Genomic DNA, 25,994 nt, shown 5'->3' on the forward strand with positions numbered 1-25,994 from the left:
ATTGTGGTAAAAAATGAAAATAGTTAAGGACCCAGCGGTAACCGGAAATAAAAATTTCTCTCAGTGCAGGGAGTTTGGGCCATAGTAGCACACGAAGTTCGACGCAGCCTCCGAAACCCTGGCATAAGCATTCTATTTTAAGTAAGATCTGGCATCTTACGATCGGGATCTTCCGTACTCTTCGAGGCTTCGGAGAGGACGATGTACGAAAGGGGGGGGGGGAGAACCAAAGAGAAAAAAGAAAGAAAATAAGAATAAAACCGTTGCTGTAAAATAAAAGCGGCAGGAATCGTAAATGGACGAGTAAATCTGGTGAAGTACCGATTGTCAAGGTATTAAATATTACACCACTGAAAGACGGGATTAGGAACTGTGTTCAGCGTCGGACAAGGTTTTCCAAAATTTACCACTCCGGAATATTGACATCGACATTCGCTCGTATAACGTGATGCAGAATTCACTGGGTTGTTAAATTTGCACGAATTCTCTCGTCGCCGAGTCTGCGGTGTGTGGAAGCGAAAATGGCTGACTTTGGATATCTATCTGCATTGTAGACTTTCAAATATCAAACAGAGGTCAAGGCCGCGTGTTCTCTAGACATTCGCTTGGTTGTTTGCCGTTAACGTATGCGAGCTTATCTCGTTTCGGACGACGTTCCTACGATTCTGTTTCACTCGGTTTAAGTACCAGTGCTAAAGTCGAGGAGAACGTAATACGGACGTATATATTATGAAATCTGTCGCGAGTCAGAGACGTTGAAAATTTGCGTGAAAAACTGCGTTTGCGGCACGAGGTGAGAGGAAGACCGCGAGACGTTTGAAGAAATTTATACGAACGAAACGCTGATTTTTCCTCCTTCTTGGAAAATGTATTTTTCTAACACGGGGGAAATGATTATTAACTGTTAACAAGGCGGGGTTATATCATATTTTATGTAATCCGTGCTGCGGATTGTTTGCGTTACGCGATTATCTACGGCTTCCCGAATCTCTATTATAACTTCCTCTCGTCGCCTCCGCAGCCTTCTTGAAAATATATTACATCGGAGCAAGACCAACCTCTGTAGACGGAGTCTTTATTTTATCTAGTTTAAAACCGACGTTTTCACCTTCGGAATTGCAGTTCGTCGGTGATCCAACACTTTTCCCATATTCGTCTTATACCGCCGACAATTTGGAACTCGACATCGAATTATACCGGTGATTTTAACACCGAAGATGAAAGGAAAAAATTCGAGAGAATTCGACAATCTTTTCTTTCTCGGGTAAATAATTGCAAAAATAATAAATAAATAAATAAATAATCAAAAAAGAAACAATTACCCGCCAGACGTATATGTGAATTGATAAACTTTTCAAGCCGTGAGTTTAACGCGAATTCATAAGAGATGATGCTTTTAGTCAGTGGAATAACAGCTTCTGCTTATCACCTTCCTTTTTTATAATGTACATAATTAAAAAAAAAAAAAAAACCGGATGGTCGCGTTAATCGTCACCGGCTCGATATTTTCGTCGCGCGTTGCTTTTTTTTCTCCCCAGCATTTCTGAGTCAAAATAGAACGAAGAAACAAACGATCTTGTGCGATGTTAACAAACAGGCCGACAAACGTTTCTACGATTTACGATGCAAATATCTATCGGTCCGGTTGTTATAATCACCTTGAGGAATTTGCGATTTATTATCCTCAGTCTGGCGAAAATTCTACCCATTGATCATATCGCGTTTTTGCAAAATGGACTTTTATAGCGATGCGAAATTCTTTCGCGATTTTATTCTTCCCGGTGTAAACGCACGTTCGGTATCAGATATTTCAGATAATCGAACGACAGAATTTACGTAAAAAATAAATTTTCGCCATGTTTCAGTCACCGCGGGGAAAAATGATCGAGCTTATTGATCGGTCGGTTATTTATAAATATAACATGTAATTAATAAATCGATATCTCGAAGCTTTGAGAGAGCTCGGCCCTCGGAGAAAAATCGTGACTATGTCCTCGGGTGTTAAAAATTGCAGACGAAAGGTCTTTCGTCACGCTGCTAACGGTTCTATACTTGTATATTTAGGAAGCCCCGAGGCGAGTAGAGCGAAGGTCCTTCGCCCACCGCGTACTTAGATCCTTGAAATTATTGTCGAGGATCGTCGAAGCCTCGTCGTTGAGATCGAAAGATCGGCGAGTACCCGAGCGACCGATTGATAGTCCACGAATTCATTATTCAGGCGAAGAAAAAAAAAAAAAAAAAAGAAAAAAAACGGACGCGCGCGAAAAATAAAGAATGAAAAAAAAAAAAAAAAGCTCTTAATAATTTTTTACTCAACGAGCGAATCTTACTTTGCTGATCTGAAGCGTCTCTTCACCTCGAATCGCGGGCTTGTATACTTATTCTTAATTCTTGTACATTTCCAACTCCATCGATCCTCGAAAGCTTTAATCAATCTTTCTATTTCGCTCAGTTTCAAACTCGTAAATCGTTCCGAGTCGTCGCAAAATTTGGCGTATAATTTCAGTCGTCCACAAAAGAACTTCGCTAATTTTAATCCGTGTACAATTGAAACGGAAAAAAGCTCAGTATGCAATTCGAACGATTCGTCGGGCCGCATAGTTTCACTTTATCAACGGATCTTTGTCGCGGAAAACTATCCGCTCGGTATGTTCAGCTTTATCTTTTATTGTTATTTATTTTTTCTATCTTTATCATCAGATTTATTCGGCTGTCGGTAGAAAAAACTCGTCCGTTCGGGAAATATGTCAAATGTTCGAAATTCATTCCGGACCGTTAAGTTTTATTTTAAATTTTTCCGGTAACCGGAATTAAAAATTTCAACGATGTGATTTCAACCGTTATTGCAGCGTTGCCCATTTCACTAGAATTTTCTAGCAAATATTACAATAAATGAAATTCTTCGCCATTGATGATGCTCCGCTTTTTCAGCCCATACTTTCTTTGCGTCAGTTTCCTGCTCGTTTTTCAAGGCTAACACGCCGTGCATCGCTATCTCCGATCGATTAGCGAGAATATCGTTCGTTCCGCGTTTTTAACTGAAAAACAAAAGTTGCCAATTTCTCCGCTTCTCTCTTCCTTGCTAAAATAAGGAAAAAGAAAAAAGAATCGAGAAAATAAAACTGCAAGATTCGAAAAAGTCGATGACAAATTGACCTTTGAAATTGACTATTTCACTTTCGAAGCTCAATAATCGCGCGTTGATATACCTAACGCATCGATCAAGAATGAATCATCTCTGCTCCGGTATAATTGCGTAATCTTCAACCACGTCGAGTTGTTTAATTCAACTAACTTTCGACCGCAGATATTGAGGTCAGAATTTCAATCAACGTGCCGCGAACCTGCGACAAGGATTTTAATAATAACGCCTTGACGTCCGAGCGAATCGCGATAATCGCACGTTCGTAGCGCGAACATTGTCTAACACATGCGCAGGCATAAATCTAAATGCAGATTGATAATTCGTTTGGATTATTCGGCGAATTCGAATCGTATATCGAGTATAACGCGTTACCAAAAATTTTTATTATTACAGAAACCCGGTAAGGTTTTCTATGCTTTTCTATACACGCCTATTATCGCGTAACATATAACGCGTATATATATATATATATATATATATACCTAGGCAAGGTTCGTGCAACGCTTCTGCTCCTCGGTCAGTTTATTGAGCTTCCGATTGTATTGGGGTCAGAATTTCAATCAATAACCGTCACACTGATTCTCATTACCCCGCCAATAATAACAGCTTATCATATTTACCCGAGGCACTCGAATAAGCAAGTTTAATTTTCCAAAGAAGCCTTTCATCTCCGATTCAAACCGCCTGTGTAATCACGTATTTATTATCGTGTAAACCGATTGCGAAAAATATGATTTATACAATATTATCTTAATCGTGCACTTCATCCCTCGCGTTTTCATCGAACCACTTTGCTCAGTCGATTTACGCTATTATATACCTATGTGTACGTATATATATTACAATTACGCTCCCTAATTATTATTGCATTCATTTCACAACTTTTCAGCTCGCTTCTATATAAATATCTCACATATTATATGTAGCTGCGGCCTTACGGAACACGAAAGTATAATTATACGTATTTTATATACGATACTCGGGTGGGAAAGTTTAATGAGTTTGGTAAAGTGAAGAACCGAGAGCGGCGAGTATATTCTAGTTGAATGAAAAAAAATGTTGTGAAAAAATGAGGCGGCGGTAAGACGAAGACGAGTGATCAAAAAAAAAAAACAAATAAATAAATAATAATGAAAACAGAAAAGGGATAATTTTCTCAGCGAACGGATTGTAAATATTCGTCAAGTTTTAATACGTCAAGATTCTGGAATTAGTTATATCGGACACCCAAGGATTATTAATGATGCATGTCCTTTGGAGGATTTTCAATCTAGCTGCTACCGCAGTCAGTCGTTCCCTCCGATTTTTTTTTTTTTTTTTTTTTTATTTTATCGCCAACTCCTTTTAGCTTTTTTTTTTTTTTTTTTTAAATTTTTTTCCTTCTTCTCCTCTCGTTCTTTAATCTCTGTAACAGGAACTGTGCAGTTTCGAGAAGAGAAGAACCGTTGGAAAGATAAGAAGAGAGTGGAAAAAAAAAGAATATAGGTTAAGGATGGCTCGTTGCTTGTGAAAGGATGTCGTGGGATGTGAGGCAGGATAATTAGTTAGATAAAAATGAAACTCCGCAACTTATCAGGGTTTAGAAAATTTTTTTACACCGGACAGACAAGCAAACAGACTAACAAGAATGCGAGGCAATAAACAAGTGGTAAAAAAGATAAGTGTCCTGTATTATCGCCGAGAATTGTGGAACCGCTGGGTTATCCTAGGTCAGTACTCACGTATCTTCGGATTAGTTCCGCCGTTGCAAAATCACGGTCGTTCATTAATTTAATTACTATAATCTCGTTCGAATGCTAAACAGGTAATTGAATCGTTAAAATTTTTTTTTCTTTCTTTTTCTTTCCTCTACTATCACATATCCATCTTTTTCTTTCATCTTATTCGCATGTGGGGTTAAATGTTCGAGTTCTTGTAACGTTACAATATCGTACAAACGATGCATTTTTTTTGGGAAATTTCATTTTTTTCCTGCAACTGATTTTTATTTTGTGTGAAATTCAGTGCAGCGTAATCGTAAGCAAAATATGTAGGATTGATATATTTCACAAATTTGCACACATGAGAGTAATTTTCAGATTTGCAAAACGACGTTTTTTCTTTTCTTAATTTTTGTCACCTTTCGTTTCTTTAACGTTACCAATTTATTTGTGAAAAACAGGTCGAGGAGAATTATTCGTAGAAAGCAATCAACAAAATCAGAATTCAATATATCAGCAATTAGAATGACTTTTTGCGCGAAATATACCGGGTGTAGTTTTAATTTTTTTCATTGTTTTCCATTACAAGTTCACGATCAGATGAGATATCAACGGCAGGATTTAAAAATATTCAACATTGTATTGAAAAATTCCCATAAAATAACAATAATAATGGCACAAAAAGTCTTCGCCTCCGGATGACGAATGAAAAAAGATGAATTTATCGTTAACAATAAATATTGAACGAGGCTGCAGTCGCAAATTTTTGCAGATCGTTTGTAGCCGCCGACGGTAGAAACGAGATTGTAAAAACGACGACCTGTGGAGGTAATTGATGCCCTCGCATACTCCGATCTGAAAGGTCGTCGCATCGTCCATGACCTATAGAGAACTAATTATTAAAACGCTCGTAAGGAAGGCGAGGGCACGACATCCAGCCGCATGTCTCATTGTCAAGTCCTAGATTCCTTGAATGTCGTGCCGATCGGGGGGGTAAACGATCTAGCGATTAGAATTGATCAGCTTTTATCATCGTTATCATTGTTGAAACTGACGTCATTTATTTATTTATTTATTTACTTACTTTCAATATAGTTGAAATATTATTATATTTCATCGTGCAGCGGTCTTTGAGTTATGAATGTTGATGCATTTTTACCGATCTGTCTTCTTGCAAATTTTTCAAAACTTGGAAAATCGAAAGTAATTTCAAAAGTTGACATTTTTTTTCTTTCTTTTTATCGCCAAACGACTGGACAATGATTCTCGCAAGATGTAGAATATTTTAAGTGAAGTAAAAAAGGAATGGTGAAAAGTAAATGAAATATATCACATCTTTGAACTAACCTAATTATAAGAGATCGAAACAAAGACATTATAAATTTCTGGATATTTGTCAAGGAAATCGAAGAAAGAAACTGATAGTGTAAAAATATCTTAATATCCAGTATTCAACAATCATTGTGCGAAGAAATAAAACAATGACACTGAACGGATCTTTTACAATTTCCATTGCACCAATACATCCCAGATGAAACTACATATAAATTAAGAAACAATTATATCAAAATCTGTTGAGTTGCTACACTGAGAGAAATTTTTAGTTCTGAGCAGAAAAAGAAAATTAGTTTTCTAGCCGTTACCGGAAAGTCTAGAATCCGTTACTGTTCTTTCTCGTTACGATCACTTCTACTATATTTTCTTGCAACTGTTGCGAAAATTTAATGCTGGTGCAAAAATAAATTGACGTTAAAGCCTTGTTTAATTAAAAAAGGTAGAGTAAACCTCAGAAACTGATTTTGCGTTGCAACAAACAAAAAAGGATCGACGATAGCGCAAAATGTTTACGCGTACCTCGTTTTTCGTAGTTTCAACGATATTCAAACAACTTTTTCAATGACACCTGTTTTACTCGAATTTTTCTAGTTACTGTAACAAATGAAATTTTTCTCAGTGCAATATACAACATAAATGTGCGACAGTGGGTTAATGCAAAAATTTTCCCCGTCCACGTACGGTGTGAAAAAAATGTCCGAATTCGAAGGATCGCTTCTCTCATCCTTTTCTTTCTTCTTATTTTGTCCCAACTTGTATTTCGCGTTTTTCAGGGAGGGCGACGGCGGCGGGGGAGGAGGTGGAGGTGGAGGTGGCGGAGGCGGGGGCGGTCGAGTGACTTCCGGCGGAGGCGGCGGAAGGCGAGCCCCGAGCCTCAGGTTGGTAAACGGAAGAGCCACCGGAGTCGGCGGCCTCCACACGAGCAGCACCGAGTCGGTCAGGTCGCCTCATCATCACCTGAGCCAACAGAACAACCACAACAACAATCATCCGCGACTCAACAAGGATGACAGTATCAAAATTAGCATCGAGAACACCAACACTTGCACGGACAGCCTCGTCACCGCTCTAGACGACGAGACCTTGCTCATCACCGACTTCCTTGCCGATACTGGTAGATAAACGATTCCTCCTTTGTCCCTCTGTTGCGTCTGTATACACGGTGTACGCCTTTAATATCATCCTTCGAATTCTCGTCGCAATCGCGGAAAAAACGCGCTCGCGCTTCGTGGAATTTCAAGTGCCTGTTTTCGTTTAGTTATTCCGCCGACAAACGACGCGGGATAAACAATCGGAATGGTCAGTCGCTGTTGTTCGTATTCGTTGTCGTTGATTATCATTTTTCATCGATGATCGTGAAACTTTTCCGTTATCTTCTTCCTATTCTTCTTTACTCGTGTTTAACTCGCAGTCTTTTTGACGTGTGTTCGTTCATAGATCCAGAACTACACTTGACCGATTTTTATTTTTCTTTCGACAAGCTGCGGCCGAAATTTACGCTCCGTTTCGTTACAATCAGATCAATAGTTTTCGAAATATGACGGAATTTGTAAGCCATCTCGGAACAGGTTAGGTTAGGTTAGGTTAGGTTAGGCAAGATATTACCAATAGTTTTACAGTCAAAAATATACGAATGAAGATTGATAATATTATAATATATACATATGATCATAATCTCGAAAATGTTCTTTACGAAACGAGAGATTATTGGTGGAATTTTTAAGCACGTTTCAAGTTGTCAATGATACTTATTAGGTACGGAGCAACATTTCATCGGGTTCCTTAAATTAACGCGCGTAGTTTCGTGCCATACATATTCGAAATAGATTTATCTTGACCGGTAACAGCTTCCTTTGCATGTCGGGCAACTTCCGAGCTCTTGCGATGTGTATATTTTTCCACGAATGTCGATAAGATAATTGCTTCCTTAGAGTACTAACGATAAGTTGAGATGATCGTCGAATGTTCGAAATAGAACGCAAGTGAGAAGCAATATTTCGTTGTAAGTAAATTGAATATCACAACACAGTGTGAAAAATTTGAGTCTAAAAACGATCTCAAATCACGCGGTCCAAAGTCCCTGAATTTTTTGCGGTTCTATGTCGATCGATACAAAAATGTGATATAACGAAACGAGGAAGAAAGAAAAGTATATTCACGCGTTGTTTTCGAGTGGGAGGATAAAATAGAATCGTTGATTGATTCGAAATTCAATGAGTAGACGAGTTCCCCCTCCATTCACGCTGATGTTTCGTAACAAAAGAATGAAACATGGAAGTAAAAAAAAAGAAAAAACGACACATTGTTTCTTGAACGTTTCAAGTATCGACAATGAATTTTCACCTCCGGATAAAGAAGGATAAAGGATAGAGAAAAGCAATGGAAAACAATATAGCGGAAAAATATACCAATAAAGCAATTATCGTTAGTGGAGAAATGTTTGTTACGGCTTATTATACCTGTCGAAAATTTTATTAATGGTTTAATTTACGTTTCCTTCTTTGCGCAGGTAACGAGATGAACTACAAGGGTAGCGGCAAGGTTCACTTCGGGGTTGACGATGTCTCGCTCTATGGAACCCCGAAGGAGGAGCCTGGCCCGGGACTTCCGGGTCAGGAGGTCAAGCAGAGTTTCCTCAAGAACCAACTGCAGGCCCTATTTCAACCGACGGATAACAAACTGGCCATGAAATTGTTCGGCAGTAAAAAAGCCCTGATGAAGGAACGTATACGACAAAAGGCTGCGGGTCATTGGGTTATACATCCCTGTTCCAGCTTTCGGTGAGTCTTTGAAAAGAGAAGGATACAAAAATTAGAGAAGGAAAAAGAAAACGACTCACTCGTTTCAAAAACAGGAAATTCTCTTCGATTTCGAAACGCGTTTGAACATTCGCATTCATATTATATTTATCGTTTTCTAAATAAATACTCTACGTAGAGTTTGGTGAGAAATTTATCCATGAAATTTTTCAAACTTCCATCACTTCCGGTTACGGAATAATGAATTTTTTAACTTTGTAGCAAGTTTCTCGTAGTTCGAATTAACCAAAAATAGTTCTATCGATTTGGACGAAATTTTAACAATACATCAAGTATTCGTTAGCGACTTGTAACGACACCTACTTTTGAAGTATTTACACACTTCCGGTTTACGTGTATCCTAAACTCCGAACAAAGGGCCCAATCAATTGATTCGAATAAGAATTCGAAGAAAAATCGTGACTCTCGGAATTTTTTCTATAATTTAATTTGCGACTTTTCGTTTTCAATTTATTACAATTGGCTGTCGTACACTTATTTAGGCACGATAAACTACAAAACGTTTTGCTCGTTTTTTCGTTGCTGTTTATATTTCCTTCTTCGTTTTTCATAGGTCCATTTATTTCTCGGTATCGTTGATTACTGAAGAATTCCTCTCACCTGTATTCGCAGATCTAACGAAAAAAGAAAATCCATACGTACAGTCGAGATAATTTTGGTCCGTTATACTTTCGCGACCGAAAATCTCCCCGGTAGATATCTCGTTATCAAATCACCGAAATTAGGAAGGAAACTGTGAGAGCCAGTGGCGAACATTGCCGCGATGAATTTCGCGCTAATCGCGAAATCTTCGCATTTGGAATGCGAATGCATTTACGTACCCACGGACTTACACCGCAGGTGACTCAGACCTCGGCTGGTGAAACTTTAATCATACCTCCGCTAATTTCCCCCGCCAATGGCAGGATACGCAATTATTTCCGTCCTCTAACATTTTACGCATCCAACGTACTTCGTTAAATACGTTATACGTTATAATTACGCATCCCGCAAGCCGAGATACGTGTATTAATCATCATCCCGGCGTGTGAAACTAAACCAACGCCTGCCGAGGATGGGTTTTTAGAAATTTACCAGTCATTGTCAGTGCGCCAGACGGTGCCAAAGAGAGTGACACGGATTCCGCGTAACCTTATCTACTTAATGCTTTGCGTATTTATGCACGCGTGTAATATCAGCGTTAATGCGGGAGCTGGGAATTTAAAGTGAAACAAAATCCTCGGACTTTCCCCTAACCTAGGCTAACACGGAATTACGTCTCGGCGTTGCAAACGGAATGGTGTCTCATCCCAAAAATACATGCACGATTTTGTCGCGATTTACCTGGCGTTCAATTTTTAAACAGTCCGCTTTTCTGCTTTCGGAGAAGAAAACGATTAAAATTAATAGGATGGAAATTTGTGATTTCGCTACAATTTTTCGTCAATCATGTTTTAACCAAAGATAATGAGATTGAACGAATCAATGGTTTTATTCAATGACTCTGGACAAGCTAATTAGATTTTTTAGAAAAATATTCCCAACCGTTTCTCAGTTATTTGCGAAACTTGGATTGACTTTGAACTCATCAAACTTCGGGGAAAATCTTTGTTAAAATTGGAATATTTCTTCTATCTTTTAAAAATTTTTCTAATTATCAAATAACGGGAATACAGCGAGAAGTTCTCGGATTGTTCCGTTCAGGCCAACAGATTTTCATCGCTTGATTCGCTTTTCTTTCACGCAATTTATAAATAAAGATAAGAATGAGAAATATTTAACGAAAGATCGTGCGATCGATTACTTAAATCCATTTCATTGCAGCGCGATCTCGGTACACGTATCAAGTTACGTTAAACGTACGTAAGCGAAAATGACGAAACGTCCGAAAGGTACAAAAAAATTTTTTATCATTTTTCTCCATTTCATCTTAAATTTTTTCCTACAAATTTCTTCTCTCCTCGCCGATAAGTTTTATCGCGTTTCTTGCACGAGTACGTCAACGTATATTACATATACCGTTCCATTCGGAACGAACCTGTTAAACTTAACTGCAGCCAATACAAGCAAGTTAGCCGTCTGTAAGACTCGAAGCGAAAACTCGTTGCCGGTTTAACGGTAGAACGTAGATACAGGCCGTGCGATTAGTTCCGGCAATCGTATAAGTTACAGGCTGCAATTGGTCTAACGTTACGCGACGTTTCGCTATGGAAATTAAGCGCCAGGGATTACCAGGCGTATGTACGCATCGAGAGTCTGGGAAAAATAAACGAAGTAGAGACAGACAACGGAAAACAACGAACAAAATAGGGAAATACGATTTACGAAACAATATATAAAGAAAAAAAAAAAAAAAAACTTGTTTGGCTCAAAACTCGGTTGAGCATACAAGGTGACGTGCAACGTTCACTTCGCCTCTGTCTATCCGTATTTTACATCTTCTCCGCAATAACTTGTACGCATCGAAGACACGGTCTGCGGTTGTAAATATATGCGAAGAAAACATTTTTTAAAAGCCGAAGTGTGACAATAACACGTCGGGCTTGCAAGTGCAACGACGTATTTTCATAAACAATACAATTTTTATCGCCGATTCAGCTGTCGGAAATTCTGTCTCGTTTGACAGGATTGGATTATCCTCGATTCCATTTCCCGCAGAGCTGCGGACAACAATCTTTTACATATCTCTCGTAGATATGTATTCTATGTATTTATATTATATCCAGTTATCGCTGTTGGTTTTTCAACGGTTCTGATCAAATCCAGATGTTCGCGAATAACACTAAACTCGTTTCATTGTATATCGAACGCCGTTATATGAAACCTTATCGGATATATACGTATAGCCGATATTGGAAGAATTATAAAACAGTTTGGACAATCGAATTTAGTTTGGAACGAAGCGTGAATTTGTTTATTTTTTCTTTTTCTGTACTTATGGATCAATGATCTGAAATGAAAATGACGGTGATATTTTTCTAATATAAATAACACAGTGATAGATACGTTTTCACGCTGAAATTCGTTTTTATCCGAAACAAATCGAATAACAATCGTCGCGCGTGATATGTCAGATTATCGAATAACTTTAACAGCGAGAATCGATCTACCCACATGAACAAAAATCAATTTCCCCGATACATAAGTTCAATTGGTAAAAATCGAATTTCGTATCTACTTATATTTAATAACGATCATTCTTACGATCAGCAGGATCATAGATGCGTGATTTGCACGGGGAAAAGGGAGGGTATACATTATAAACCGCCGATACATTGCCTCTGTAAGTATTTATCTCGATCATTGGTGAGTGCGTTAAACGTATAACAATATCGTGGTCCAATTTCGGCTACTATTTGGCACATTAGTAAGTCTAGTTTGCGATTATATTCGACGTACGAATAACCGATCACGTTTCTACAACGACCGTGAAATTTAGCTTACTACGCACGTGAAATTTCATTCATTGGTCTAAGAATTATCGCATTAATTACGCCAAGCATGGTGTGTACGTAACGATGACGGAGACAGCTTCAAGAATTCAGTCGTAAATACATCGACGTTACCGATTTATGCGGCATTACTGAGTCAATTATGCTCTGGGCACAACGGTTGGACTTCCGCTCGTTGTTGTTGTTGTTGTTGTTGTATAATCGTTGCTGTTTAACCGATCGACGGAAACCTGTATTTTTCAGGTGAACGGACGCATTTTTTTCTTTTGGTTTTCTTGATTTCTTTCTTGATAAATTTATTACCTTAACTGCGCACATGGCGCAGGACACGATCTTTACTTCCTTATCATTTGGATTATGAGGATCAGGATCGCTTATCGGGATCCCGTGGATTTAGTCCCTTTATACAGCCAACTTCGGTGATGCGGGAAAAGTGTTGGTTTTAGTCTAGAATTACTTTTTCCTTATCTCAACGATTATTCATTCGCCTATTCGGACCTTTGGTATCGGGGAAATTTCAGGTCTTGTAGAAAAACGATGGACTGTCTTTAGGTACCGATAAACTCTCGATTTGAGAAAAAGAAAAAAAAAAAAAGTTTGAAATTCAGACAACTTTACAACGAACAAGAATCACCGTATCTCGTTTTCTTCGACCCCGTGCTTCTATCGTGAAACATTGATAAAACTCGGAAGGATTTCGGACACGGTTCGTAAAACGTTTAGAGAAGATTTTATACAAATTATTATAAAACTAATAAAACAGTGCGATTGGATGGAATTTCACTAACAATAAAGAGACCGTTTCGTGAAGCAGAAAAAGAGAGAATATTAACAACAAAAGATTTTTACCTTGGTTATTGTTAGATACTCGCAGTAGTTGAATTGATTTGCAAAGTGATGAATTTAGTACCGAGTCAAGTATTTCCCCAATTTTTAATTCAGCAACTGTTCATGTTTGCACTTTGCATCAAATATCATCGAGTCAAAAGTAAACGTCTCGAGGGTCCGAGAGTCATGTCGAATTTCAAACAATTCTGCACCGCGGACAAAGCTCTCCCTCACATCCAGATCCAGTGGGTACGTTTTGCTCTCCTTAATATTCTGAAACCCAAAGAAGGCTGTTTCGTAACCGGTTATAAATCCGTTTATGCGATCTTGTTTAGGATTGGGTATTTCCGTACGCCTGGAGTATTATTCAAAGCACATCGCTATGGCCCGAAGTTAAATCTGCAGGATCGATCGGTATTATATTATACATCCATACGCCGTATAAATATATAGTATTCGATTTGATTGGTAGTTAAGAAGAGATAAGCATGCGCCAGCGGTTAGTCGTAACGGAACTTGTCTGTGTGTAATGTAGATAATAATGATCGCGTGTACGAACCGCGGTGGGCGCGTTCATCGCCTCGACAGATTTTTTTAACGTCTAATTATCTAATAAAACATGATTTATGAGCGCGGTTTGAAACGTCGCTTCTACATAAAATTTGTCGCCAGGCTCCGTCATGCGTCATATTCTTGAAAATTCGCGTGTCAAACGTCAACGAATCGTTGAAGATATTTTGAAAATTAATTCAATTTTCTTGAGAGGGGTTGGACGATAAGGATTTTCGCATCTTCTCTACGTTCCAAGTTTTGCCAAAATTTCATCAATCGCATACACGCTAATCCCTGCCAAAACGGAAATTAACCTAATCTCCGCCTGACTTCCGACGGTTTTTGTACCTTCTGTATTACGTTAAGTAAACTTGACGAAGAAATTACAAATCTTAGAGATATTTTGGAACCGAATCAGAAAGCAGCGCGGAATCAAGAAAGTTTCTTATCGTCGAATATTTCCGCTCTCGCGATCCAGCCAAAATTGAAAAGCTTTCTTCTCTCTTTCTCCTCCGTCTTTTACTTACTACACGAATTATTATATTATTATATTGTATCACACGAATGTGCAAACGCGAGTTTATTTATTTTTTTCTAACAAAACGAAGTGAGAATAAAACGAGGTGAAATTTTTCTGTAGGAATATCTGAGGCATGTTACAAGCCGGTAGAAAACCGGGCAGAAATGATTCTTGGACAAGTTCCGTTTGGCGAACATCGGGCTTGATTGGACAAACGATCAAAGCACCGTCGTTTAACACGTGAAAAGTGGAGCAGGCCGAGGCAGAATGATAAAATATGCTCATTATCCTCGTCTCGAGTTCGTATACACGACATGCGATCTCCGCTCGGCGAACGTCATTGACGGAGAACCGTTTGTGAGAATGTTGAAAAATGAATTTACCCTACCGTTTCCGAACCTCTCTCTCGTCCCGATGCACGTGCAAACCAATGACCGATAAGGGGTTGATTAAAGCTTCGACCTTGATTAAAGCGGATCGATCAAAGCTCACCGACATCACGCGACTCTCTCAAGAATCTGCGAAGAGGCTGGATGGTCCATGTCGTACAAGTTACACCGTTAAACGCTTCTCTGGCGGCGGCAAGAAGCGACGTTAAAACAGACCAAACCTCGAGTAATAATATCCACGACGCTCGGCGGCAGCCGGCAAACGGTAAACGGCCGGCTACTATCATTTACTGTATAAGAGTGATCTCAGAATAATCATCCGATTAAACCTGAGTTGCTGGTGCGTCGCCTAAGCTCGTGTGCAATGTAACGCTTCGGTGCTACGAGATGGAATGGAATGGAATGGAATGGAATGGAATGGGATCGGATCGGATGCACCTCGTGATCGAGGAGAAACACCAGCGATCTTCTCGATGTGGGTCCACCATTATTTGGTTGTGAACGCTTCGTCACCGGGACTATACGTACCTACAGTGTCGTTTGGACCTCCGTTCATCACTATTTGACAGTTTCTCTGTTCTCTTGAGATATTTTTGCACCAATGTGGACTGCGGTAGGTGGTGCAACGTCCAATCGAGTCCATGGTTTGTCCTATACATCGAGACCCGAAGTCATCCGTCTCCTTGGAAGTGGAAACCCAGAGTAAACAATATTCGCAGATTCTTAGAGCGTCGCGGAATCCACGTTACGGGAAATATCTTTCAACGTAAAAGTGAGATCGTTGATGAAAGTTCTACCGAAACGATCGATCTATCAGCCGATGATCGCGACGTTGACACGCGTCGATGATAAGCACGAACGGCAGAGAAACTTGCGGTGAACTTGGCTTCGTTCAACACTCCATGGAATTACATGCTTGTCGTTGTAAAGCGGACAGCTCGTGTTGTATCAACTGTAACAAACCAGCGGCTGACAATGATTCAGTAAAAACGAACAGTGCGCTTTTCGTACTACATGCGCGTTGAGATACAAGGCAGCGTATTGCTGGAACAGATGACGTGATGCGGGAATGAAAATGCGTCGTACTGACTGATCGGCTTATTTGTATAGCTTTCAACGCAACAATTCGCTCGACAATGTCAGGCTAAATATATTCTTGGTAAATGGGAATTATTTACTTGCAATAGTCTGTTGTGTCGTATACGTAACGTTTAATTCAAAGGCACGTGCGTAGTCGATATTGTATGGATATAAATGGTGGCGGTATTTTTGGACGGGGTTGAAGTTTCGAATTTGAAAAGTTCCGAAAACGCCTAATGTTGAATTATTTCACGGCGAAATCTTGAAGTAAAGAAATCTAAGTTTCGAGTGGTCGGAAAGCCGGTAGTTCAAAGTTCCTAAATGCAAGATACCGAAAATTCAAGTTACGACAGAGCAAAATTTCCAAAAGTAAAGTTTCGTTGGAGCAAAATTCCGATAAATAAAGTTTCGATGGAGTGAAATTCCGAAAAATTAAAATATACTCACGCGGCGTAGTTTACTCAACGAGTGGGTGCAAAAAATGAGAAAAATTGAAAATCAGAATGGCCGGGATTCCGAACGTAGAAATATCGAAAATCAAAAACAATGAAAGATCAAAGCGGTGAAATTTCACCAAGCCAAAAATTCACGCAACTGAAAATCTTCGATCATTCGAAATTTGGATGTTTCAGATTTTTGTATTTTCTCATCTTCGCATTTTCCGAACTTTGACTAGTCGGAGTTACGCCCTTTCGGCATTTTGCACTTTTGGAACTTCGCACTTTCGGAAGGTTGAGCCCTCGGTTTTCAAACCAATCGAAACTTCAATGTTCCGTCAAAGTTTGATAAATTTACTTCAATTTTCGCCCCAAAAAAATTCGGAATTTGACACTTTCGGAACGTTTCAAATTCGGAACTTCAACCCTGCTCCAAATTTCTTTACAATCACTCTTGTCGGGGATTACCGCGAATTCAAAAACGGAATCAAAAGTAAACCAATGCGAAGCAACGCGGCCAAAAGAAAAATAAAAATACAAAAAATTGTACAACGGAACCCTGAACGAGATACGAAAGGAGAATTTTTGTCGTTTTGGAGTCTCGCTTCGGCTATGTTTAGACGGTAGGTATCGCAGATTTGGCTGACCGTTTCGCGAGTCGGACGACATTCCCTCTTCTCTCCTCTCCTCTCCTCTCCTCTTACTCGAGGAGCAAACAAACAACGATATAATCAGAGTTTGCGTTTACCGTACATCACAATACCGAGCAGTTCACCAGAAGCTGTACAGACTACTTGACACAGTATTGTCTTAATTGATCTATATATGGGAACGCATCGAGTTTATCTAAATGGTCCGCTTCTGACGTAAGAAAAGCTCACAGCAGACGCTGATGATCATATCCTAATTCTGCACTGCTGCAGCAACGGCAGCAGCAATCGTCGTTTTCTTCCCACAGCAGTTTTTCATCGTTTTTATTACACCGTAGTGCATAATTATTTCGCGTATGAATTTCTACGAGAAACGAAAATCGCCAGACACTTACACTATATATATATATATATATATATATATATATATATATATATATATACTTATAGGTATATTACAGACGAGTGTGTAGTCGAAAATACTTGCGTGAGGTCAAATTACGGAGATCCTGTCATTGGGATATGTCCTGTCGTTAGTCATTACACCTAGTTTGCGAATTTAAACAATATATAGCACCGTATTACAAGAGCAGACCAGCCGACTTATATCGCGTCTTGTTCTTTGCCCAAGCTGTTACGCAACGCTGTGAAGATTCTTCAAAGTCGCTTAACGTTGTACGTTTTACTTATAAAGAAGAAAGAAACTTGTGTACATTTAGCGTCCTGTAAGCTTCGTTATTCAAATTTGAACAGAAACAAAAGGGAAAAATAAATAATTACCGCGGACAAATTACAGAGGCAAAAGATAAGCAATTTTATTCCGTTGTAATCGCGGAAAATGAAAATCAAAGTCGTGCGTGCCCGGATTTTTGATCACGAAACGATAAATTTCACTCGTCGTTTGATTGCAGGTTCAACGTAATATATTCTTCTATTTATACTACGAAAATGAATTTTTTTTTTTTTCATTTTCATTTCGAATAACAAAGTATATAAATTAACGACGCCTGTGTCCGTGTATTTGAAAAGGAGAAATTAATAACTCCACCGGTCCGACGAATACTGAGAGAAATCTTTATTTCCGGTTACCGCTCAGTCTTTAACTTTTTTCATTTTTTACCACAATCGAAAAATGTAGTTCTAGGAAGAAAATGAAAATTAGTTTTCTAGCCGTTACCGGAAAGTCTAGTATCCGTTACTATTCTTTATAATTACGATCACTGTTGCTATATTTTCTTTGCAACTGTTGCGAAAATTTAATGCTCGTGCAAGAATAAATTGACGTTAAAGCCTTATTTAACTATAAAAGTAGAGTAAACCGAACAAGCAGATTTTGCGTTGCAATTACTAAAAAAGGATCGACAGTAGCGTAAAATGGTTGCGCGTACCTCGTTTTTCCTAATTCCAACAACATTCCGACATTTTTTTTTAACGATATCTGTTTTACTGAATTTTTCTCGTTACTGCAACAAATGAAATTTTTCCCAGCGAATAAAGAGGGTCGAGCGAATATCGTTACCCTGCAGTTAAACCGCGTGTACCTAACAATAATTTAGCGAAGAGCCGAGGAGCGCAAAGAGAGGGGAAGAAAAAGGTCGGGTAAATAATGTGAGGAAAAGAAAATTGCCAGAGATTATCGACCGATTTAGAACGAACGGTGATTAAAGATATCCGCTCTGACGCTTCTCGCGACTCTCGCAGACGCCAGGCTCACTTTACTTTTAACTCGACTTTAACTCACGCAAAGTATAAACGTCTTTTGACACAGGCTGCGAAATGCCGATCTATACGTGTACACGGCATTATACACACGTACTCGTGCGAATACTTGTGCTACAAACCGTGACCAAAAAAGGAAACAAGAGATGCGGAGAAACGATTGCATACTATCCACGTGATGTTGATATGTATATTATATGTATGTACTTATATTTATTATATTTTTGCGGAATGCGGTTCGTTGATTTTTTTTACCTCTCTCTCTCTCTCTCTCTCTCTCTCTCTCTCTCTCTCTCTCTCTCTCTCTCTCTCTCTCTCTCTCTCTCTCTCTCTCTCTCTCTCTCTCTCTCTCTCTCTCTCTCTCTCTCTCTCTCTCTCTCTCTCTCTCTCTCTCTCTCTCTCTCTCTCTCTCTCTCTCTCTCTCTCTCTCTCTCTCTCTCTCTCTCTCTCTGTCTCTCTTCAGTCTTAAACATTCCTACGTAATACGTTTTGTTCAATGACATGTCCTTTCGACGGTGTCAAATCGCTATTGACTTCTCTTCTTGGACAAAAAATTCCCGCTAATTATTGTGACGCACGTGTACAATATGTGACGTATATGTTGTTCCTTAACTCTCGCCAAGATTAAGCCCCATTTTCGAATTCGCATTCAAATTCGTACGCAGCGAACGCATCCGTATAATATACATATGTGTGTGTCTGTGTGTGTTTAAAAATTATACACGTTTGTTACAATCTTACTTATTTTTTTTTATTTTTTTTCCAAGTAGCGAGAATGGGCGAAATTTAGGTTGTGTCAAAAGTTCATCTCGATTAGTTATGATATTATGTTAACGCTTTTCACTTGAAATGGTGTGTCGCAGTTAATTTTACATCTGTAATTGTTTCCAAAATTGGATAACAAATTATGATTACGTAGTGATCGTTGCGTAAAGAAAAAAAAAAAAAAAGAAGCACTCGCACGACGTGAAAGTACGCAATAAAAGTACATCATTTGTCGTTTTTTTTTTCCTTCCTTTTTATTGTATCTTTCTTTCTTTCTTTTTTTTTTTCAATTCGAACGTTTCATTGACCAGTAATGTAGCAGCTTCCTGTCTTTTTATCACGCGTTATAATTATCCTAAAATTACAAGAAAAATAAGAAAAAAAAAAAAAAAAAACGTCATGGTTCCGGTTTAAATTATCGTGTAAGTTAGGCATTTACGTACAAACCTGCCCTGTTATCATCGATATAATTGTGATTTTGGAGTGGGCGGGTGATTACACGTATATTTTTATCCTGGTATAATGTATTATGTATGTAGATATTATGCATATTGCAGTGCGATATTCTCGGAATGATTACGTAATATTACAATTCCGTGAAGAATTTTTGTACAGCTCACAATCAATCTCACACAGCTGTAGATACTTTGATTATCACTTTTATCCTCTTGCTATATATATATATATATATATATATATATATATATATATATATAAATATATCGAACTGATATTTATTAACTATTTCAATATAGCTTTTCATCGCGCATTTTATGCGTACCGATGACAGATATTCGAACAGCCGGTTCGCTTCGTTCGTTGCAAAACAATTAAGAGAAAAAAAAAAAAAAAAAATAACACACGTATGTGTAAAGTGAACAAGCGGCAAAATAAGTATTGACAAAAAAAATACTTGCATGCAAAAATACATACGCGTATTACGGTCCGCCGAACTGTGTACTGAATGCCATTTTCAATATCGTCAACCGTTGCAAGCCGCATTGATGTGTGAAATGAATTTAAACTGGCAAACGAGTGAATAACGTTGCGAAAACTTTGAAAACAACCGATTGAAAAAACATGTTTTTTTCTCCAATCGCGCGCGTTTCTGTTTGAAATTCAACACGCGAAGAGAAGAAGAAGAAAGAAAAAGAAAAAGTCTACATCTGCAATATCGCAATCAACGCGTTACGATTTGCGAGAAATTGGATAATGAAAAATCAGTGCTAAATATCTTGAGCTGAAAAATATGCTTCTTCCATACTGTTCGATCACGCTGATTTAAAATATTACGTTTACTTTTAATATCTGATGATTTCTACCACGCGCTATAATAAATGGGAATGAAATTTTACACCGAAGTCTTGATTAATTATACGTATAATACTTGCATTGGATCTTTAACTCGATTCGTTATACGAGCTAAGCAAAAAAAAAAAAAAAAAAAAAAATGAAAATTTATAACCATCGTATTCATAACGATTGTTATAAAGATTCATCAACGAGTGATAAATATTATTTTTTACGCTTCTAACGCACGTTGATTGCAGAATAATAGACACGATTTATTAACACAACGTTAAATCGCGATGCGTGATTAGGTATACTTCATCCATTTATCATCCAGTTGAAAGGATGAAGATAAATTCATCCCGAATCAATTTACAAACGATTTGTAAAAGCTGCGTCTGTAATGTCGAATTTAAACATGACTTATATACCTATATATATAATATATATATATATGTATGCAATAAACGATGAATTATACACCAAATCAAACAATTTATTTTTGCGATCGATTAATTACTCATTTTATAACCACTAATTAATCGAATAACTAGACATGATAAAGTGGCAAAGAAATAACTTACCATTTTTTTTTTTCCCCTCTCTACTCGTTGAAAACCGGTAGATCATCATCCACGGTTTGCAAATTCTTGTTATTACCATAAAACTCCGACGATCCACATCCCATTTATAAATGGAAAAATATACAGATGATGTGTAACACATGCCCGTTTATATGCATACGTACGCGTATATGTGTTGTATATAAATGTATAGACGGATGTGGTTTACCGGCATAACTTTATAGCCCGCGACCTTGCTGCCTCGATGATACAATCGATTATTACATAACCGAGCGCGTGTATTACGGCTACGTTAGCAACTACGTTTTCAATGTTTTTCTTTCGTTCCTATATGCACGCACGCATCTGCATCGAATGTATTTTCATTCGATACGAAACAGTGTTGCACGTGTGAAATTTCCATCCGGCAAAGAATCGAGAAGTTCAGCTGACAGGTGGAGTTAGTCGATTATGCACCGTAGCGAAACACGCCTGCGTATTTGGATAATTGGTTATTTAAAAATTGATCCAGTTGTCGATGTGCGAACGGAGAAATTAAACTGAGCAAACTCAAGCCGGAATCGAAATCGACCGGTAATCTTCCGGAGGAGTTTTAGAAATTGGAATCAGATTGCGTGAATTGAAATTATTTACACGGATGACGTTTCTGTCGCGTGTAATTGACCGCTGGCAAACACGCGTGCGCTTGCTCTTTGAGGGAAAATCGAGAACAGCGCCTGCTTGTTGTCAGACTCATTGCGCGAATATAGAATACGGTTTTGGGCCATGGTCATTCTCGCTAATCGTAAGTCATACACCGACGATGGCTCGCGGAGTGCGAATTAGCGCGAATTTCGTCGCAGAATATCACGCTGTGCGAGAGAAGAAAATTAGAAAGGGAAAAGTCGGGGATTTCGTGTCTGTCGAAGAAATGAACTCGTTCTTGTACAAAGTACTATCGATGTTGAGAGAGAGGGAAAAAAAAATTGCACTTAAAATTTTGTTTCGTCGCTTCGCTGGCTGGTGTTTATAAATTGATAGTCAGCCAGTAAGATAGATACTAGATAATATTGAAGGTGTTAACATTAACGCGTTGAATGTGTCGGGGAATTTTGGATTCAAAAAAATGAACAAACCGTGACTGGAAGCATTGTGAACGAGTAATCTGAAGTTCGGATAATTTTATGTACGGTTATTATATCTATTAGCAATAAATATCGGAGGGGAAATAAAACGTCGCGATCCGTTGTAGCTGCCGATTGTTATAACCTCGCGAACGACTCTTTAGATTGTCATTTCATCTTGGATCGCTATGTAGATATTACTTTTTTAATTTTTATTCATTCGGTCTTTAATGTATTCGATAAACAAGTTTGTTTCCGCCAGCAAAATATTTACGATATTTTAATAGTTGCGCGTAAACGGATTGGAGGGAAATTTTTCGCTCCGCGATGAGACGGGGATTTTCTAAAGTATCGAACGCCCGAGCATTTCAGTTTTCTTTATCCTCAACAGCTGTGGTGTTCACTCACATGCATATATATATATACATATATATACATCTCGGAAGTAGAAGTGACGAAAAATAAAAAGCTGTCGATATATCCACTGAAACTTTTCTCCGAATCCGCGCATCGCAAAGTTAGAAAATGCATTTTCAATTCTCGATCATGCCGTCTTAATATCACGTTTCGAACTCTAAACTTTGGCCAAAGTTGCATCCGATGCATTATTTTCGATAAAAATAAATCCTTAATCTTAGCTTTGTTCAAACATATTTCAAACATATTTCAAACACACGCAATAATTAACGAAACTTGACAACGAAAATGGAGACTGTTTGAAAAATGATCCAACGACGGCGAGAAAGTAAAATAAAATGAAAATATCTCTTCGAAATCCGGAAAGAAAAGTCTATTTCAATACGAACCAACTGAAAAAATTTACTTACGTTCGATGTAAAAACTTGTTGAGTTGTGTAACGAATTTCAATCGAATGAAATAAAATTTTCTCTCTCACGATGAGTAAGTTATTCGATAAAGGATCGTTATATTGGAAGCGAATGTTCTTTTTTCGAATAAAAGAGCAGAAAAACATTACTTCAGTGCAAAGTGAATATCGCCGTTAACGACGTCACGATCTCAGCTACGCGTAGGAGTGAATAGATCCACGAATGCGAAGATTGCAACAGACGGTCGGAGAGTGCAGCCAAAGATGAAATACTTAATTAATTAAATGATCTTTTAATCTCGCGCGCGCTTCAACGAGGATTCATCTTCCTCGTACGACGCCGTAGGCGCGTTTAATTGCCCCTAGGAAGACGAGAGAAAGAGAGAGAGAGAGAGAGAAAAAGTAAGGTAAAAATACGGTAATAACAACAAGAAGAGAAGCAGCGATGATGATGGCAAAAAGTACGTAGAACTCGCAATAACGAAGCGAGAGCTGCGCTACTGGAACGCAACGAGAGGATCCGCATTGTGCAGCAAAGCAGCGCTCTGCATGGCTCGTAGATTAATTCAAACAACGTGGGCTTTAAAACGGCCCTCGTGCACGCCACGTTACAGCCGCGTGAAAATTACCTCGGCCTTAACGAATTTTTCGAATAATTAACGGGAAGCAGGAAAAACGATCGTCTTGGTGGAAAGCAAAGAAAAAAAAGTGAGAAAGTATTTTATTGAACGGTCGTCTCGTCTGAAAACCGTTTTCTAAAATTTTATTGGAATTAAAATAGCTACACGTGCAAAAAGAGACGCACCTTTCAATTGAATCACGCATCTCGTAGCCGTTCGACCAGTTTTGAACGGGATAATCTTTGATCGGCAAGCTAACGAAGAACGACACTCTTGGGAAACTGCGCGTGACTTGGAATTGCCTACGTTGACGTGAATTAAATTTATTAAACTATTATTTACAAGTTACGAGATAGGTAATAAATATGTTTCTATTAATTGGCGTCCGGGATTTTATCTCGTATTATTGAATTAATGTACCAATAAATTCGTCGCGACTATTTAATATCGCGAATCTCCGCGAGTGGCTAATGAATTTTCATTACTTAAATATTTGTGTAATTGAAATATCATATTATACGGAGGATATTGTCGAAGAAAATATACGCACGTGCCGAGAGATGCTGTAGGTTTGATGTTTTTTCAGGTGAAAGCACACGATTCGCTCTGCGATGTCATAGAAACGATCGTATTCGTTACTCAAAGTTGCAGTTAACGAGACACCTTTAAATATATATATATATAAATAATATAAATATATATAAAATATGAAAATAGCTAAAGACTGAGCGGTAAGCGGAACTAAAAATGTCTCTCAGCGCATGCCTACAGCATGTATCGACTTTAATCCGCGACACTGTGTGCGGTGGAATTAACCTCCATGTATGATTATGTCAGCATCCTCTGGCAGACAATGGCTCCGACAACCCCACGGCATTGTCCCTGCATCGACTTGCAGTTCCTCTTCGCTCGTACTCTACGTTCTACTCGTGCGTGGACTGGTTATTGACTTCCAAAGTCATATGCTCTCGCACGTTCCCTGAAACAGATGTTGAAAAATTGTGTGTCAGGTCAAGCAGCGAGTCAGCAACTCGACGCGTAGCCGTCCTTATCCTTTCTAAAAAGTATCGTTTCTCTATCACTTCTCGCACTCGTCGTTGAAGCTTCTTTCTTTCTTTCTTTTTTTTTTTTCGTTACCAATTCTGGTCACGGGTACCAAAGTCTTGAACTATCTCTGTTCAGACGACACCAGCGGAAACAATACCAAAAATTTTCAGACACCTGGTAACGAGCATTGCGAAAGTACCTTTCTCTGTCTTATTCCAACTTGATAAGGGGTTCGTTAAGCGGCTGAGAGAACAAAGCGAGCCGAATATTCCCTCGGGATCCTCAACCGATCCTCGTTTAAATCCACGGTTTTCCCCCGCAGATCATGAATCGCTGTCTCGTCGGCCTTCCCAACGGTGCAGGTATCGTGTACTTCCCCCAATAATATAATGGAATACACACGACTCACTCGTAATGGTGCCCGATCAATTGTCTTTGCGGTATTATTTATACCTACCTGTTACACCGGACGAGAAATACCCAGGAATCGCTGTCCATAAATCACGCGATTTATTGCTACGCCCGTTTTCACATTGTATTTTAGATTAACCTCAAAGGCAGGAGAACATCCCTCACGATCGGGTTGATTTCCTCTCCGTTTCAACGGGGCTGGTTTTGACGGACGTCATTCTATAGAGGATACGGAATTGTTGAACTTACACACTACTGGGATCGTGTCTTTTCCATTACGGGGCTGGAATGATTTGCATTTTCCTTACAGTATATTATCGATCGTTTCTCGCGATTTCAATTCGGACTTTGGAAGTTTTTACGATCGTCTCGTAGACGGTATGTCGCCATTGAATAACGACGACGCGACTTCTTTGCGAGCTATCAAAATACAGACTCCAATTGATCTCGGTTGTCCGCATATTTTCGCATCGAATCATTTTCGGACTACAAAGCTGTCTAAATTTCAAGAAAAACGACTTTACGGTCGACAGTTGCTTATTTCAAAATCATCACAATCTCAACGATAACGTTTCAACGTATGATCAGCTTGTGGAATAAGAGTTCACTGTAATCATTGTTCGTCGATTTTCTCGCTGAGAACGCAATTTCGTGCTCAGCTTTGTACAACAAATGTGAAAAAACTACGCAAACTCGAATAAAATCGTTTAGCCGTCAACCGTTTGCGTAACAATAATAATAA

General features: G+C 38.6%; 1 protein-coding gene across 9 annotated transcripts in view; it reads left to right on the forward strand.

Moving 5' to 3' along the window:
- The window catches only part of LOC124186391 (potassium/sodium hyperpolarization-activated cyclic nucleotide-gated channel 2), a 164,884-nt gene that overhangs the window by 99,629 nt on the left and 39,261 nt on the right, over window positions 1-25,994 (forward strand). For all 9 annotated transcript variants that reach the window (XM_046578130.1, XM_046578061.1, XM_046578069.1 and 6 more), the window contains exons 4-5: window positions 6,954-7,294; window positions 8,690-8,960. In XM_046578130.1, the coding sequence (XP_046434086.1) occupies window positions 6,954-7,294; window positions 8,690-8,960 (612 nt within the window). The remainder of the gene's footprint in view (window positions 1-6,953; window positions 7,295-8,689; window positions 8,961-25,994) is intronic.

The sequence above is a fragment of the Neodiprion fabricii genome, chromosome 1 (assembly GCF_021155785.1).
Source record: "Neodiprion fabricii isolate iyNeoFabr1 chromosome 1, iyNeoFabr1.1, whole genome shotgun sequence".
Lineage (NCBI taxonomy): Eukaryota > Metazoa > Arthropoda > Insecta > Hymenoptera > Diprionidae > Neodiprion > Neodiprion fabricii.